Source organism: Argopecten irradians, chromosome 2, assembly GCF_041381155.1.
Source record: "Argopecten irradians isolate NY chromosome 2, Ai_NY, whole genome shotgun sequence".
Lineage (NCBI taxonomy): Eukaryota > Metazoa > Mollusca > Bivalvia > Pectinida > Pectinidae > Argopecten > Argopecten irradians.
Window position 1 is genome coordinate 26,400,327 of NC_091135.1, and position 20,175 is coordinate 26,420,501.

At 36.7% G+C, this 20,175-nt stretch overlaps 1 protein-coding gene across 2 annotated transcripts; it reads left to right on the forward strand.

The window, feature by feature from the left end:
* The first annotated feature begins 401 nt into the window (after positions 1-401).
* On the forward strand, positions 402-18,722 carry LOC138314961 (uncharacterized). 2 transcript variants are annotated; one of them, XM_069255621.1, is made up of 17 exons: positions 402-508; positions 1,056-1,128; positions 1,948-2,062; positions 5,021-5,200; positions 5,492-5,633; positions 6,701-6,800; positions 7,493-7,593; positions 8,668-8,836; positions 9,320-9,470; positions 9,891-10,018; positions 12,349-12,475; positions 14,045-14,173; positions 14,799-14,907; positions 15,552-15,659; positions 16,997-17,172; positions 17,625-17,780; positions 18,591-18,722. In XM_069255621.1, exons 1-17 carry the CDS (start codon positions 472-474, stop codon positions 18,684-18,686), a joined length of 2,097 nt encoding a protein of 698 aa, XP_069111722.1. In that variant the 5' UTR covers positions 402-471; the 3' UTR covers positions 18,687-18,722. The 2 variants fall into 2 exon arrangements, with proteins under 2 accessions (XP_069111722.1, XP_069111721.1); XM_069255620.1 differs by lacking the exons at positions 402-508; positions 1,056-1,128 and having other exon boundaries at positions 4,612-5,200.
* Positions 18,723-20,175: the final 1,453 nt, after the last annotated feature.

Consider the following 20,175-nt stretch of genomic DNA (forward strand, 5'->3'; position numbering starts at 1 on the left):
TGGCCGACAGGTAGCCATCTTGGATTTTGATAGTTGAAGTTTGTTACTGCTATTTCTTTCCATTGTCAGATGTAGATCATACTTTGGTGGGCGCCAAGATCCCTCTGGGATCTCTTGTTTTAAATATGAATGCCGCATGTGTATTTTAAACTCCATTGTGGCAGGAAAAAATATTAAGTGTTGGTTGTTAACAGAAAAGGTCTTCTTGAGCAGTTCACTAATACTAACCCATAACTACCTGTCAAACAGAAAATGCCATCTAACAGTTCACTTTGAAAGTGGAAACATATTTATGTTTTCCATATTCATTCTTTCATTCTCTACCAACCAATCTATAATAAAACCTCTCTAGAATCTCCCCATATCCCATTCCATACATACCTATCTACAGTTATGTCAGGCAAGACTTTATCAAATGTCTATAGCACGTGTTGTGTGTCACACGTACTGACCGACAGATTGTAACTGACTATGTCATCTAAACTCTTCGCCATTTACTACTGTGTCGGTAGGTAAACACATCAATCATATTATGTGTGTATATCAAGTACAATGGATTTTCACTGGTAAAACAATTGTTTAAAAGACTTCTCAGTCTGCTATTACCACACATTCCACAGTATTGTGCTTCCTGGTTCTGTAAATATTCTTATCAATTGTTCTGTGTTCAATAACAATACAAAATGTATATACTTATTTGTTACACAGGGATTTAAGATTTTGTTACAGTTGATATCAATTTGGACCCTCTACATGGTGTATAGTAAGCTATGTAGGTGTACTAGACATGTATTTTTCCGTCTCTGCAAGCTTTCCCTTCTAGATTTTCTAGACCACTAAAACTCCGAAATTATCTATGGACACTCTTGTTGGTGCATTTTAACTGTAACTAATTCTCAGATTCATGTTAAACCACTTCTACCCCAGGTTTCGTAAGTTTTTTTTAACATTGGCAATAGAAACATTAAGTTGGTTATATTTTATATTTATAAACTATAAATGCACTCTAAAAGAATGGACCTTTGTAAGACTAACATGCACACTTCCTTTGCCAGGATTGGTCAGTATTTCACCGTTTGTCGCCGGAACCGGAAGTGTTTGTGATTCATCTCTTCTACCAAGCAATGCGTACGTAATGACTACACCCAAAGTCTTATCGCATTCTTGTAAATTTTGCTGTTTGAAAAAAACACATTAGTACAGATGAAGCATTCATATTGAGTAGGAAGGAGAGACGTTGAGTAGGAAGGAAACATGCATTCATTTAAAAGTTTCAAACGTAATTTTAAGTCTTGACACTACATGCATTACTAAATTGTATACAAACCAGTAACGTACGTGGAACTGTTTGAGTATTTATATTAAGGGGTCTATCTCAAACAACGTTTCTTTCAAACTTGAACTTCCCTTGTGAACTCCTTAATTCATGCTAATATCTTATATTACTGCGACTCACCATCGAGAATATCTTCTTTATGGATACTGTTCCCGGACAGAAACATAACAGTCCAAAGCTAAGAGGTAGAACTGCTATTTTTAGTACGACATAATACAACGGGTTAAGCAGCTCGAGATCATGCACTCGAGTGAATTTCAGCATCACCAATGTACAAATATAAACAATGAACCGTAAGCAATATGATTAATAATACATACCTCTTACCATCTTAATAAAGCATCAGTAACATTTGTCTTGCTCTGTTTCTACAGAGTTTCTGACTATCATGCATCTTGTTCTGGTTGATGACATGGTGAACAGTTTATCCTCATCACGTTTATCAATATCATTAATATCATTATGTACAAAAGGAGAATTGGTGCCAGTATCCTTCTCTTCAATAACAGTATTTGGTAAAGCCTGTCCACTTATCATACGGAATATATTTCTTACTGCGAAATGAAAATTATGGTAATTTTCAATTCAGAAATATTTTCATAATATTATAGGTCGTATACTGAAGAGATATATGCAGAGGGAAATGATGTCTTACTTAACCCTGGGCGTGGTTTTTATCATAAACTACTGACGTCATCAAATGCAGTGGATTTTGATGCGATTAAGGTAATTTCAAATAAGGATGGGCCCTTACACAAAAATGTTAATTAAAATAATGCAATTTTAGAGAAATGCATACCATGGGTTGCTGTATAGTAGAAACCTCGAAAACTGTGGAATAGTCAAGATAATGATTTGTTCGAGGCCCGTAAGGGCCGATAACTATTAGTTATCTTGACTATTCAACAGTTTGAAGTGTTTCTCATACTTAAAACATGGCACGGAATGTCACTTGCCACTATTACACTGTGTATTGTTCCACAGCTCCGGGTAAACCTTAACTACCTATTTAAATTTGAGACCTATTCATGATTCATTTCATTATCTCACTCGAAGAATAAGATAAATGATTTGCATGATTTTTGTAAAGATCCTTGCACAGGTACTATATGGTACTCACAGTGAAACATTTACTCAGTTTAGTTTTCACTGTTCAACATGGAGGACCATAAATGTTTCCCCATGCAGCACAGGCCTTAGAGGGAGCTAATCAAAATTTAGAGAGAACAAAAACAACAAAATATTCCCCGATATTTTGGATCATAACTTTACCGGTACATATAAACACAGTGAAATCATGTAGCAAAAGAGTATGTGCTTTTTGGAAGTATTCCTTCGAAATGATTAAATTCACGAAAGGTGTTGGGATATAGATATATAGATGTCATTTTTATGGAATATGAAATGATTTGGATATTCGAAATATGGAACAATCATATAAAGCATCTGTTATTTCATTTTGGCAGAAAATTCAGCATTTGTGTCATGGAATTTTTTCTGCTCCTGCTTAGCGCTCAGCATACTGGGAGTGGGACGACTGGTTCGCCCGTTGTCAGTATAATGTGACCGGTTGGATGTGTTGCATGGTGTCTTCGGCGGCATGCTTCAGTGATATAGCACTATAAAAAGGGCAACAGTTCCGCTATACAAGAAGAATATACTGCAGTCTCACAATTTACAAACCTCGCACAACATACACGCAACACACCGCACACATGGGAGGCTGTCCTTACATGACTATAGCTGTTAATAGGACGTTAATAAACCAAACAAACAAACAAACAAACAAAGTCATGGAATTTAATCTTAAAGGGACAATTAGGTGAGGCTAATTCTGTTACATAATCACGAAGCAAAATATGGCATAAACATATTGTTCTATATTTCTTATGAAACATAATAAGAAATATTGAAAAATTTCACGACATTGTTAAGTATTTTGATTGATACCGTTGAAATTCCAAGTCGTTGATCAATACGATTAAGCAGGTACAACATGTACGCTGTACCCATACACGAGTCAAAGTCATGCACATTAAACAAATGCAATACATCACCACTGAGGGGTTGATGAAATTATTTTTAGACAAGAACATGCATCTAATAAGGTAAATTTACTACTGTAAGAGCGATTTAAGAAGTTCTATACAAAAAAAAATCTTTACAACAATGGCAAGAGCCAAGGTTCGACATACAAGACATCCGACCACTATGTGTAATGGCGGACAGTAAGCGAGTTTGAACATTTTACATACATTTCACTAAAGTGAGCTTTTCTGGCATATCACAGTAAACCACTTAATCTAATTTCTATCAGAACAGGTTTGTTTCCGATATATGTGCAAATTCTAATTTACTCTTAGACTGAATTGTCCCTTTAATCTTCGCTCTGCTGGATTTGTGAATTCTTTCCTGGGTTCTAGATACAGTGGCTGTGAAAGAAATGGTGAAATTTATTTTGGAATGAAGTGATGAAATTTGTATATATCAGTGTTTACAAATACATTACGACAACATTGACAGGTACATGAGTTAATCTTTAATCCATTTCTCCGTGGATTTATTGAATGAGGATATATTTCTGACTACATGCTTTGCCATCTTCACCAGTCTCTACATTTACCTTCAACTGTGGAATTGTTACCTTTTCCCGTGGAATAGTTCACATACTATTCCACAGCAAAATGTAACTACATTATGTATTCAACAGTAGGTGATAACAGCAGCAGACTTACTATACCTCAAGCTATAGCAATAGATGACATCACAGCCAAGTTTTAATGTATGTTATTCATTGAGTTGGCAATTACATCGGGACTAAACTTCAACTTCAAGAACGGATATTGCCGGCAAAGACAATACTGTCCTTCAAGTTCGTCATCATTAACTAAATTGTGTTTGGGGACGAGATCTTGTCATACTTTTATTACGCCTTTATATATTGTTTACAGGAGACGACACTAGACTGCTGGCGGGACGAGATGATGTCACACTTGTATTACGTCTTTATCTACTGATTACAGGGGACGACACTAAACTGTTGGAGGGGACGAGATGGTGTCACACTTGTATTACGTCTTTATATATTGTTTACAGGAGACGACACTAGACTGCTGGCGGGACGAGATGATGTCACACTTGTATTACGTCTTTATCTACTGATTACAGGGGACGACACTAAACTGTTGGAGGGGACGAGATGGTGTCACACTTTTACTGTTGGCGGGGACGATATGGTGTCACACTTTTATTACGTCTTTATCTACTGTTTACAGGACTCGAAACTGGGCTGTTGGCGGGGATGAGATGGCCATCGTGTCACACTTTTACTGTTTGCGGGGACGAGATGGTGTCACACTTTTATTACGTCTTTGTATACTATTTACAAAACTCGACACTGGACTATTGGCGGGGACGAGATGGTGTCACACTTTTATTACGCCTTTATCTACTGTTTACAAGAGTCGACACTGGACTGTTGGATGGAACGAGATGGTGTCACACTTTTATTACGTCTTTATATACTGTTTACAAGAGACGACACTGGACTATTGGAGGGGGCGAGACGGTTTCTTACTTTTATTACGTCTTTATCTACTGTTTACAGGAGTCGACACTTCACTGTTGGCGGGGACGAGATGGTGTCAGTCACACTTTTATTACGTCTTTATCTACTGTTTACAGGAGTCGACACTGGACTGTTGGAGGGGACGAGATGGTGTCACACTTTTATTACGCCTTTATCTACTAGATGACGTCTTTGGCAATGCCTTGTCACAGGACTTTCTTGATAGAGTACGCCATGACATGGCTACCGTACACGACGCTGGATGGAACGTGGTATTAAGGTTCTTATACAACATAGTGAGTATAGGTCGTGTTACTTTCAATCTGTCTTACAAATTACCTTCAGGTTACTACCATTTTACATTCTCCTCTCGAGTCTGCATTCATTGTGCAAACCATGTATGGTGATTGATATTCCTAGAATATTTTCACCACGAGAATACAATCATCTTTGCATCTTGGTTTTAGAATCTGAATGCCAAACGCTGCACACAGACCTCGGAGCCTACAGTTGAGCAAGTGGATGGTGTTCAATATACGTAGAGATGTTTCAAGGGGTTGTAAATATTTCTGTTTCTTGGTTTTTAGAATCTGAACACGTCCTACGATGCACAGACTTCGGAGCCTACAATTGAACAAGTAGTAAATCATGTCACCCAACTAAAACCCATCTTCCACGACTTTGAGGGGATTATAGTGGCGATACAGGCAGGCTTCCTGGGAGAATTAGGTCAGTACGGTATAGGCCTGGTATTATCATGGTTCCCTTCATCCAAAACCTTTCGACGTCAGACCGTGGGTTAAAACAAAATAAGATATTCTACTTTTATTTCATGGATGGTTGCATCGAGATATTCATTTGAATTTTCCCCTTTATTCTTTAAAGTGAGTTTTTTAATATCAACAAATTACGTTGGAGAAGAAGGATTTTTTTTTCGACGTTTTCTGAAACAATTGTGCTGATGAAGAGTATGGCCCTGCAGGTAGGGCGTTAGAATTGTACCTGCTGCCCCTATTGCATGATCGTAAAAGGCGACTAAATTTAGGATCTTAATTCTTCCTAACTTACTTTATCCTTCCTTATGCCTCCCTTGGCACCGCCTCACTTTTGGCCTTGAGTTGAGCGTTCGCCCTGTGAGGAAGGCTCTGGGTTCTGTCCCCTGGCCGAGACACACCAAAGTCTGTAAAAGTGGTAGTTTCTACTCCTGCTTAGCGCTCAGCAAAAAGGAGTGGGACGACTGGTTCGCCTGTTGTCAGTATAATGTGACCGGGTGGAGTGGTTGCTTGGTGTCTTCGGCGGCATGCTTCAGTGATATAGCACTATAAAAAGGGCAAAAGTTCCACTATACAAAAGACTCAACATGAATATACCGCAGTCTCCGAAACACGCACCTCGCACAACATACACGCAACACACCGCATACATGGGAGGCCGTCCTTACATGACCAAAGCTGTTAATAGGACGTTAATTAATCAAACAAACAAACAAACAAATGATGAAGAGTATATTTTTTATATTTCAAAGCATTATTGTGAGACAGCCAAAGCAGAAAAATTCCGATTATATGCCAGTATGATATTTGAAATGACAAGACAGAAACAATGAATCAACTCAAGCATATCTTTTTATCTTGGTATTTGCTTCCCAAAGTTTCCCTACATGATCAGATTAGCTGTCAGCCCAAGTATACTAAATATCTGTTTTAATGTCCCAAAATATAATCTTATTTAGATAAACCAACGATACAATAACAAAAATACAAAGTATACAGCTGTTATGTTTTGCCTCTCTACAGGTCTGTGGTATGAACCAGACACCAATGGAGGAACATCTCCTCCCAATGCTACTTACACAGCGTTACTCAAAGCGCTATTCCACAACGTCCCGGCATCTGTGTGAGTATGATACGGAACTTTTGAGTATAATGATGAACAATGAGTACAGTAAGGGACATTGAGTATAATAAGAACTTTGAGTATAATAAGAAACTTTGATTATAATTAGGAACGTTGAGTATTATAAGAAACATTGAGTATAATAAAGAACTTTGAGTATAATTAAAAACTTATTATGATAGAGAACTCTGTATATAATATGAACTCAGAAAATAATTAGGAACATTGAGTATAACAAGGAGCTTTTGAGTATAATACGAAACTTTGAAAATGATAGTGACCTTTGAGTATAATAAAGATTTTTATTATACTCAATTATTATAATTTGTCAAGAGGCTGTTGGTAGTCATTTCGTTGTACGAACTACATACCTTTAATTCGTTCCCCAGTCTGAAAAAAGAAATTCGCTCATAACTCTTGAATTTTTCTTTTGCTCTTGATTCTCGAATTGAATCTAAAAATCGCTCTTCATCTCCAATCTTAAATTTACACCTTACTTTGAAATATTATATCAGCTTACAATCTCAAGTTCTCTCAAGTTTCCATTTCTGAATCTGCCACTGAAGCCTAGCAGCGGATTCGTTACTAGGATCTTCATATCCAGTCAAGAATATGATGTTACCTTAATTATCTACAGAGGATTTCCCTTGACTATAGATAAAACAACAACTTCTGTTTTATGTCCACCATAGTCCAATACAGGTCCCAAAACCAGAGTATAAACAGGAGTTCGTGGGCAGTACAAGTACATCTAACTTCGACGTGCTTTTCAACAGTAACAAAGTACGTGTAGGTACGTACGTTATGTACATGTAGTTGTATCTTGTATTTCATTCTTCTATGTTTTTGTGATGTTAATCATTTTTGAACATTTACCTTTAAATTATGATCGCTACCTTGGGTTTGCTTTAAATTGCATTAATGATCAATGAGTCATTAAACCAGAATTCAGACAAACAGTATCATTCATGACGTTTATTTATGGATGTCCAACCTTCACGTGTTTGATAATCATTAATATTACTTAAACCGATCATTCAGGACTTTAACCCTACCCTGACAATGGCCCTGCAGGTAGGGCATTAGAATTGTACCTGCTGCCCCTATTGCATGATCGTAAAAGGCGACTAAATTTAGGATCTTATCTTTTCTCTTCTTTCTAACTGACTTTATCTTTCCTAATGCCTCCATTGGCACCGCCTCACATTTGGCCTCGAGTTGAGCGTTCGCCCCTGTGAGGAATGCTCTGGGTTCTGTCCCCTGGCCGAGACACACCAAAGTCTATAAAAGTGGTAGTTTCTGCTCCTGCTTGGCGCTTAGCATACATGGAGTGGGACGATTGGTTCGCACGTTGACAGTATAATGTGACCGGATGGGGTGTTGCTTGGTGTCTTTGGCGACATGCTTCAGTGACATAACACTATAAAAAGGACAACAGTTCCACTATACAAGAATACACAACACGAACATACCACAGTCTCCCAAAACACGCACCTCGCACTTTACACACGCTACACACTGCATACATGGGAGGCCGTCCTTACATGGCCCTGGCTGTCAATAGGACGTTAAAATAACCAAACAAACAAACAAACAAACAAATTAACCCTGACAAATTATCTCAATACAACCATCGCGTCATATATGTGTAGTGTGAGTTAATCCAATACCCCTTAGTCTTAATTCCTGAATCCGACAATAGTCCATCGTCGGATATCTAAGGTTGATCGCACTAAGCCACGCTACACTTATCACATTACATTTAATTATAGTGTAGCGCAGTGTAGTGTGTCTCTGACGATGACACTAATCTGCTCATCATTAACACTTTATGACCTTAATATAACGCCTTCCATCCTTGCTATAGGTTTTTTCCACGAATGCCTATTGGGTGGCGATACCAATCATCTGATCAACGCCTTTCCTAGACTGGACCTTGGTACCCTACCACCCCATACTTATATTACAGTGGATACGATGTATAACGTAATGGGCGGCAGAACTTGTCATCCCAGTAACGTCACCAATCTCATGTAGTAAGTAAAACGTTTTTGGTATCAAAGTAGCGTTGCCAATCTTATTGACGACATAAATCTCATATAGTAAGTAAACACTCTTTGTATCCAATTAACGTCACCAATCTCATCGAGTTAGTAAAACCCTTTTGTGGCGATGTTGTCATCAGCAATATCAAGTACACCCTCGATATCCCAGGGTTTACTGTCACTGTCGTTATATCCATTCCTGGAAGTATGTTATAGTAAACCTGAAGTCAGCTCAGAAGAAAGAAACCGTCCGATCACAAGTCTAGAAAGACTTCCATTTAAAAGTTAACAGCGAGTGTTAAATAAACAATACTATATGAATGACGATCTTAATGCTGAATGACTGAATAATTCGACAGAATGTATGAAAAATTAATGAAACCCGTACATGTTACCTATGCTTAAATGCACAATTTTCTTAAAACCATACATAGGAATTATGACAATACGATGTCTGTTTTTTATAAATTGCAGTTTATGTGATGACTCTATAAAGATATTTGAGAAAGTTCATATGACATACTTGGATATCGAGGAACCAGGTGAGACGCTGAAGTTGTATAGAACTCATAACTGTTTTAACAACATCCATCATCGACTGGGCTACCATCTCTTTTTACACACCGTAAGTCGTACCTCCATATTCTCGATAAACAAATCATAGATTCGGTGTAGGCGGCTGTTCTTTATAATTCTTTATAAATGTTATCTATATTCCATTAGTAAAACGTATCAAGGGAATGCGACAAATCCGGACAAATTTCAGTATCATTATCAATATTTTTCAAAAAGTGTTTGAGGTAATGTTTTGATACAGAATAGCACAGAGGTAAGTGCTTGACCTCGAAAAGCTGATACATTTGCTGCTAAATTAGGCTCTTTTTGAAACTGAAATTGGTAGTGTTAGCTTTCCAATCTAACTATATGTTTTAGAAAAGAATATCATGAATGTATGTAATTATTGTATTTATTTTTATACACAAAAGATAAATGATAAAGGAATAATAAAACTATGACCTTTCGGCGCCATTTTAATTGTATTCAGGTGAACCTACCAACTGCTGCCATTGCCGGGAAAAGCATGTGTTTCCACGTCAGCCTAGTAAACAAAGGGTTCGCTACACCAACCCGGGGTATAGCTATCTTCCTCGTACTAGAACTTAATACAACAGTGTGAGTAAGCAGTTCATCCTTAGCCAACTACATGATAACTTGAGACCTCGGTTAATACGGTCCTATTAGGTCTTTTTATATTACAGAGTTATCTCCCTTGCGGGTAGGTACCGTTTTGGGCATTATACAGTTTTTGAAAACTATGACGTTACAGTCATAAAAACATGATGTTACAATCAGTGGCTAACTTAAGACTAAGTGATAAATTTATTGGCAATGCCCTATATACAGCTTTGGCTATTAAAATGCCTCCTTGAATGCGATATGATTTGTGTGGTAATTGATTTATGTTGGGAGACTACAATATTTCGTATTGTCTCCTTAATAAAAACTCTCTGAAACATCCTCCCAACTACACCGAATAGCAAACCCCGTCCAGTTACATTAAAGCGACAACTGCCGATACATCCGTTATAGTACTCCTACACGGGTATGAGGCATTATTTCACACTGATTACATTTATTTGTTGGGATATGCGACCTTACCCGAGATCCGTATGTCGGTCGTGTTGCTGTCACCGACGGTTTATCTGCAGCTAATTTAAACGTATCAAAACAATTCAAAAAGTGATGTAAACGATAACTGATTGAGTTTATTTATTTCTTATTTTTGCTCATAATTTTGTGTGACATCACCAAGATATGACTCAGTCTATGTTAAAATAACATTTTGATGCATTTTACATCATTTTGATGAGCCTTGGTCTAGCAACAGGAATCAATGGTCGTGCTCGTTAGAGGTCACACGAAGTGATGTTCAATATGTGCCTAGTTGTTTGTAACCCGAGACGTTAGAAATGTCATTTTGGAATAATAGAATATCTAATATACCTCATATGCTCATGCAGTTCATGTATTGGACGTTCTTCGTTCATACAAATCAGGATTGATCTAAGTTTACGAAAAATATTTAATGGACAGCTGACTTTCACTGAAACCTACGAAAGCCGATTGGGCTTATTTTGAATAGAAGTAAATACACGTATTATGAATTAAGTAGAAATTTACTGAATTTTAAGAATGTGTCCGTGATTTAAATCATGATAATTTGATCCATGGAGCTGATCCTAATTACATTTATGCATCATGTACATTATCATTTACATTTAATTTGCATTACGATTTATGTACGTCGACTTAACTGCAATAAAATAATATGCAATAGTAAATAGTCAGTAAAAGAAATATTGATTTATAAATGAATTCTCCGCTGTACGTGAAGTATGTTCGAGCTCACATTGCCGATCGCATAATTTTTTAGCAGAATGTTTTCCAAAACTTTTATGATTTCGGAATACATATTACACAGTCAAACAGATACCGATACAGAAATGGTTTTTAGGCTACGAATTACAAGGATTGAGCTGAAATATAAGCAGTCCTGCCTGGATATGTTATAATTCTTTATTTTTCCTCAAGGATTTCAAAAAAATCCCTAGGGCAACTAGAAGCTCGACACATATGACAATACATAATATACACTACAATACATTAGAATAACACGCACACACACACACTCACGCGCACAAACACTCCATAACAAAAACAAACAAAAGGAAAAAGAGCTAAGCTTTTAAGTAAATTAAATTTAAAAAAAATGATACCAACATTCTCTATTTTGTATACAAGTCCTTCACGCCATATAATACCTTATCAAATGCCTTCGAAACGTATAGAAAAACGGATCATACTGATTCATACATATTTTCCATCATAAATGCTTTTGTAAATTTCGTGAGTAATCTATGATAATTTGTTACTTGTAGAATCATTCTTCAACCAGAGTGTTCCTAAATGAGAAGATTGTTTACCACGAGAAAGCTATAAATACGTTTATAGACTATTTTTCGAGATATTTTGAGATATTTGATAAGAGTGATATAGGACGGTAATTTGTCATATCTTGTTTGGTGTCTTTCTTATGGATAGGACTGTTTTCCGCATGGTCGGTCGGTAAACATTCTGATCTAAGGGAATTATTAAAAATATGAAACCACATTTGTCAAAGTGATTCTGAACAATGTACCGAGATAAAATTGCCTATGCCATCCGGACGACTTGGTTTATTTGTGTTCAGCGATTTAAGAATATTGCACACATCCTCTTCACACTTCCCTTTTTTAATCGACGTTCATTGTTTTCGTTTAAAGGTGGAATTAAATCTGATTTCCCCCCAAGAAGTGATTTGCTGATAGACCATAATTTATTGAATATGTTACTGATAGTAATCCTAGTTACTGTTGCTTCGTTGTATCGTTTAATGCTTCTCGTTTAAGACGATTTGCTTTTCTTCGAGCTACTTGATATCTTGACTTTTATACATTTTGCAGAGCCTACAAGGTAGATCTACATATCAACAAGGGATCAGAGAGACTTTGGCAACCTGGCTCATCAGAGATTCCTCTAGTTACAAAGTCGTTCCAGCTAGCTGATGGAATGCCCCAAGGACAATATAAGGTACGTACCTCACTTAACTTTTTATCCCCCGCTTTCTCCGAAACGGAGGATATTAATTTGGGTATGTCCGTTTGTGTGTCTGTCTGTCCGTCTGTCTGTAACACTTCGTCTCTGTGCAATAACTGTAACAAATGTACACCGATTTTCTTCAAACTTGGTGACAAGGTTTAATGCCTTAAGGGTTCGGCCAAGTTCGATCGCGACTGTTGATGGACCTTATTTAGCGAAGTTATGGACCTTTGAATTACTAAAAACGTAATTTTCTGCCATTTCCGTGCAATAAGTGTAACAAATGAAAAACCGATTTTCTTCAAACTTAGTAACAAGGTTAAATACCTTAAGGACTCCGCCAAGTTCGATAGCGACTTTCATCTGACCTTATTTAGCGAAGTTATGGCCCTTTGCTTAAATAAAAAAAGTCAGTTTCTGCCACTTCCGTACAATAACTCATAAATATAAACCGATTTTCTACAAACCTAGTAACAAGGTTGAATGCCTTAAGTGCCTGGCCAGGTTTGATCAACTCTTTCAGCGGATGTTATTTACCAGAGTTATGGCCCTTTAATTTACTACAAATGTCATTTTTCTGCAGTTTCTGTGTAATAACTAACAAATGTTAAAACCAATATTGTTAAAACTTGGTAACAAAGTTAAATGCCTTAATGGCTTAGCCAAGTTTGATCGCCACTTTTGGCAGATCTTAATTAGCAGAGTTATGGACCTTTGATTTAATAAAAAAAGTCATTTCTATTACTTCCGTACAATAAATGTAATAAATATTAACCGATTTTCTTCAAACTTGGTAACAAAGTTAAATGGCTTACTTCCTAATAAGACTTCAGTTTTATTTTTTTCATGTCTAAACCAAGGTTAAACCTTACTTCAATAATGTTTACCTACAATATGTCCTGAAAGCGGGGGATGGAAATTCCACGAATTTGCTTGTTTTTAACTTTCCTGTCTTGTGTATTTCCAAACGTTACAGCTCCAACAAAAACAATTTAGTTTTATAATTGATAGGTCATCTTGTGACGGGTACAATCCACGGTTGATTGCACCACGCTTAGCTGCATTGCACATTCAAGCGTGGGTCTCCGATGACGCGTACAACCGAGTCTGCGCAATAGAGTAAAAAGCTTCTGTCGTGTACCTTGCAGAATCACACTGGTAAAATATTTTAGATCCGGCGCTCTCATCAAATCTGGGCGCTTGGAATGTTCATCAATTTTACATGTTTGACTGTTTTTAACATAGTGAAGTTCACTAGCCAAGGGTATTCAGTACGATGCTATACCTGAAACTTTTGGAGGATCTCGCGTCGAAATTAAAGTTCCCGCGCTGCGCCACCTGCTGGATTACCGCAGTTGAGTCCCTTCCATTTACGCAATAAGCAACCAATAAAAAGTTCGTATTATTGATCCATGAATTGAATATGATAGCGCAATTTGAAAAAAAATGTTATATGCTAGTTGACCCTAAAATAATTTCCTATCCTTACCTGAAAGGTTTAACTATACACCGAAAATACGTATTTGAAGCAACTCTTTATTTCGTGTCAATTATGCACAGGCGTACCTAGCACTTGCCGATCCAAAATGGCTTAATGACTCCAATTACTACATACTTCTTGGAGGCGAAACTCAAGGACTGCCGACCGCCGATCCGATAAAAGGTCTCAATTTCTTAGGCGATATCCAGGTAAGATGTGAACATTGATATACTAGTATTAGTTTTGCATTACATGTATTCACAAAGATCATTTAAAGTGTCAAGTTTCAATGCATAAGAATGATATTCCATTCAATGATATTAATCAATTTATGTTGTTACTTGTTTCTATGACGCATGGGTTTAACGTAAAACGGATATTGTTTTGCGGATTGATTTAAAGATTAAAATCAAAAATCGATTATGATATTTAGAAACATCGTTTATCGTTAAACTTGCATTAGAACGATCTCAATGAAATTATATATTAATGTCATAATTAAATCGTAATCAATTCTGTGTATTTTTAGATGAAATGGTTACATTGTTTTTCTAAATAATAGAAAAAATGTAATGTATTTAGGGCGTATAGCGAGCAATTTTTTTCCATATGTTCATAAGTGGAAATTTGGGTTGCGCACTGTACATAGGTACAGTTACAAGCCATTGCCAGGCTCTGGGTCACGGGGACCTTATGGATTTGTCGTTATATCGTTTTGCATTATTTTCAGTGTCTACCAGTGTACTACCAGTATCCTATACAATTTTGATCCCAATACAATACTGTTTATATAACACCGGTAATTATAAAAGAATTGGATGTATAATGTGACAGATTCGCCGACCTACAACAGTTTCCACCTCCTCTGCCATCCTTCCTCCAGACTATATACAATCATGGACGTTACCATCGCCCACACGTCACCAGAGGGTCTGGACTACAGGTAGGGCTATATGGTCAGCGATTGGCTACACATCAATTCATGACAATGCATACATTTTCAGATATTCTTTTCACTTGATTCGAGTCAAACACTTTCCTTTACTCGTATTATAATCTGTTTTATCACGTACGCCTATGATTCAGTTCTAGTTCTCAAATATAGGTATCTTCCAACAAGCTTCTTCAATTATCATCAGAATTGCAGTTACATCAAAAGGTTCAAATAATGCATCACAAATGAGCAACTATAGCGCATTTGTTCCAAAATCTTATTCTACCTGTTAAGATTCACTTTTCACATCAAGTAGGTATTGAATAATTTTACTATGAAACGAGACCTTTGCAAACAAATGTTTACATATCAGTAAGATTCAATTCAATCATATAGGCATTGCTATGTATACTAGTAAAACAATATATAATGAAAAACAGAGGCAATGTTTGGAGTGTGTAGGAAGACATATGCATGTTGAAATTAAACAATGACAAAATATCTTGCATGGGAGAAGGGGAATATTGTTCTAAGATTTGGTAGGATGATTTCCCATGCCTTTTGTAAATGTTGCGGAACTTGTTTAGACTTACAGTATTCGAATTTATTTAACCACTTATATTTGATTATGTCTGGTGATATGTTTTGGACAGGAAACGTACCACAGAGTTGTCCTACACTGCCGTCTGGTATACCGTCTACCACAGTGCTCCCAACCACTACTCCGGTAACTACTTCAGCATCTTCACACCAGTTTGATCGTAAGTGTGTTGTCATTTTGTACAGCATCCTCACACCAGTTTGATCGTAAGTGCGTTGTCATTTTGTACAGCATCCTCACACCAGTTTGATCGTAAGTGCGTTGTCATTTTGTACAGCATCCTCACACCAGTTTGATCGTAAGTGCGTTGTCATTTTGTACAGCATCCTCACACCAGTTTGATCGTAAGTGTGTTGTCATTTTGTACAGCATCCTCACACCAGTTTGATCGTAAGTGCGTTGTCATTTTGTACAGCATCCTCACACCAGTTTGTTAGTGGTTGTCATTTTGTACAGCATCCTCACACAGTTTGATCGTAAGTGCGTTGTCATTTTGTACAGCATACAGCATCCTCACACCAGTTTGATCGTAAGTGTGTTGTCATTTTGTACAGCATCCTCACACCAGTTTGATCGTAAGTGTGTTGTCATTTTGTACAGCATCCTCACACCAGTTTGATCGTAAGTGTGTTGTCATTTTGTACAGCATCCTCACACCAGTTTGATCGTAAGTGATCGTAAGTGTGTTGTCATTTTGTACAGCATCCTCACACCAGTTTGATCGTAAGTGTGTTGTCATTTTGTACAGCATCCTCACACCAGTTTGATCGTAAGTGTGTTGTCATTTTGTACAGCATCCTCACACCAGTTTGATCGTAAGTGCGTTGTCATTTTGTACACAAGCACCTCACACCAGTTTGATCGTAAGTGCGTTGTCATTTTGTACAGCATCCTCACACCAGTTTGAACGTTTAAGTGTCGTTGTCATTTTGTACAGCAACCTCACACCAGTTTGATCGTAAGTGCGTTGTCATTTTGTACAGCATCCTCACACCAGTTTGATCGTAAGTGTGTTGTCATTTTGTACAGCATCCTCACACCAGTTTGATCGTAAGTGTGTTGTTATTGTGTTGTCATTTTGCGTTGTCATTTTGTACAGCATCCTCACACCAGTTTGATCGTAAGTGTGTTGTCATTTTGTACAGCATCCTCACACCAGTTTGGTCGTTAGTGCGTAGTTATATTGTACCGCCATTCACCTTAAAGATATCGTGTTGTTTTTTCCGCTTTTGATGTTATTGTTATCTTTATTTTTAAGGCCTTTTTCATAATTTTTCTTCTTTTCAAGCATTTCCCGTCTTTCCTTTTTTCCCTATTCTTGTGGTGTTTTCGCTATCTTTCTTGTTTTAGATTTCCTTCTTCAGCTTTATGTACTTCTAAGCCTGAAATAAATATCAAATACGGTTATATTCTATGGTCACAAGTTCTCGACTTCGATATTGTCTTAGCTATTTTGTATTTGATTCGTAATAAACTTACTCATGTTACCCCCTGGAGGTTACGCTACATGTGATGCTGTGGAGGTGACGAAAGCTTTGCTGAAGTACACCTACTTTAACTCGTCTGTGGCCCTACCTTGCCCAGACACAAATCCACATTCGTCGGAAGCCATAATACAACGGTTCTGCCGTGCTCCGCCCGCATCCAAATGGACACCATTGTACGGGTTTAAGGTAACACACTGCCAATATTAAGACTGAATTAGACGTGATAATTTTAATAAAATATAGTACATACTTGACTTCTTTGACATCAGTCACATCACTGTGACAATAGATATTGAAAATAAGAAGGCTATTAGCAACTTTAAACGTCGAATTTTTTTTCCATAAGAGGTCAAACAAAGAATGCCAGACATTGTTTTTTGTTTTCAGTAACTTTGAAAATATCGATAATATGATTAACTTATCTTGTTCTTATTTATAATGTTGAATATATTTTAAGTGTGTTTTGAAGCATATAGGAGATTAAAAAAAATTAAGATTACTGCATCTGTGAAAGAGCAAGTTTACTGCAAAACAGTAATTGCATAGTGAGCAAAACAGATAATAAACAAATGAAAAACGAATATGCGCTTGAAGTCTATTTTTATCTTTAATTTTACTTTCGCAATACTTTTTCACAGGTGGTAGATCACTGTGATGAAATACCAAAATTTACTCCTGTGGCGTTCTTCAAATCACTCCTGGGTGTTTCTGTATACGATCGCGGGATAAACGGAGGAATGGCGGGCGTGTTCTTTGGTTGTGTGAGAAATGGCGGAGTCCTTAAAAGTGTTAAGGTAACACAATGACCATTGAACGAGCTGTAAGCGTCTTTGGACATCTTGGTGACGGTTGTAAAACTTGTATCAATACAACATTAATGAAGTAAATAGTATTTCTGGGAATTTTTTTGGTGTATGAAATATTGTCTGGTCATAGACGTGGGATTACAAATGTATGTTATTTGATAAGGGTTATATGGAGTCGTATTTGTTCATTTACTTTGTATATTTAATAATTAGTATACTAATGAAATATATTTGCCCAGCAAAAGGCAACTAAATTTGGGACTTTGCTTCTTTGTCAACACACTGAGAAGATAGGCGACAAAAAATTGCATCCTATACCAATGAGCACTATTTATATATAAATTTCGCCACACATTTGACGTCACACGTGGCAGGCTTTCCAGTCATCGCTCATATTTTAGCGTTCTGCCGAACAGCATGGATACATTTTTGTAGATCCGGTCGTCGGCTGCCACTGCCAAAGGGGAAATTGCGCTCCATTGTGCTATATAGTTTAATATTTGTCTACTTTGTCCCGCATTACTGTTCGTATCCTATTATGTAATCTTGTTCGTTTTGTTTGTCTTGATAAAGGGGCAGATCGCCTCGAAAATTTGACAATTTTGTTTTATCCACACGGTTGGAATTACTTCCTTGTCCCATATTTACCATTTGAAGTAATTCGTATCCAACAGGCTTACGTTTGATTGGATCCCGTGTCATCTGGAAAATCCTGTTGATATTTACTTCTTTGACCCTTAATGAAATATAAAACATATATATAATGTATGTGATGTAACGATATACTTGTATTTATAGATCGGTATCCAGTTGTGTGGTTTCCCGTTTGATGTCGCACTAATCCATCCAGTTGATGTTGATCTGCAGTCGCTGTACGTCGTCAACCTTTTATAGAATTTGTAAAGCCATAAAATAGAATTTCTTTATTTTCCTAGTTTTTTTTTTCTTATCAATTCAACATCCTACGAACAGCTATGGTCATTTAAGGATGTGTCAGGTTTGTTGGTATAAGGAAACCGGAGAAAAACCATCGACCAACTATGGCAACTGTCCCACATGGGATTCGAACTAGATAACTAGAGGTGGAGTGCTTGTGGTAATATAATGGAACATCTTAATCACCCGGCCAGTGCGGCTTCTTTACTTTCCTTATGTATATATCCAGGGATATCCTTAGAGATGTAACATTTAATAAAATGCCCATGTGATACTTATTTCTGAACGAAATTACCACTGATACCAAAGTGGTAATAAATGTTATATTCATGATAAATAACTACCGAAAACGTAAACATCTTGGTGGTTGTCTTATTTTAGCATTTCTTGCTCGAGAAAAGCTGCGCTAATTTGACTTTATGCATATCGTTTATATAGCCATGGTGATGATTGCACAAATCTGTCTTTATGGTAAGCTGTACGATAGAATTTGATTGCGACAAAATAAGTGCGTTTACTGAACGAGTTTATACTTAGTATTTCAATAACACATCCTAAGCGTGAAAGGTGTTATGTCTCTATGGCTTCCTGTAAGCATACAATTGGGTATATCGTTTTAAAAAAATGTCGTTATTCAGATAAATTACATGCATAATATGGGTTTATTTCTTAAAACAATAATAATTATTATAATATATCCTGAGATTATTCTTAAACTACAGCAAAACTTAAATTGCACCAAATTGTCAAATGCTGATGAATTCGATTGTTGATGTATGAAGAAGTGATAGGATAATAGAACAAAGCGTTCACGAATATTAAGCGCTCTTTGTTTCTCCCATTGAACAAACTCCCGTCAAGTCCGAGCCAGATCACATTACTGAACGTATTTTGTAACTGATTATATCTTCTGATTATCAATTTGATATGATTATATCTTCTGATTATCAATTTGATATCAGGATATCAATACTAAAGAAACGACTTCATGTTGCAATAAAGTCATCTCTGTATAGCTACTGAGTTTTTCTTTTAAACTATAGCATTTCAACGAGTTTTCATTAGTTTGAAGAAGACATCCGGCAATTATCACAGCATAAAATGACACCAATAACATTGCACAATGACATCATAAAGAGAGAAGTTCAACTGAGCATCAGTGCACATACGCAATTATAATCATTCAGAAGGAAAACAATTCGACAACCGTCTGTGCTAAAGACATTACATTCAATAGAAAACAAGCAACACGATGAAGGAGACGCTATGAAAATACCGATATTTAAACCAGCACCTAAAAGATAATTTGCATGCTTTAAGAAATAAAAACAAATTATGAACACTGTTTGCAGGAAACGTAAGCAGGTTCTCCACCGGGAAATTCAATTGATATGAAAATAATTTCATTTTGTGATTATTTGCCATTATTGTGATATTTTAGTAAAGC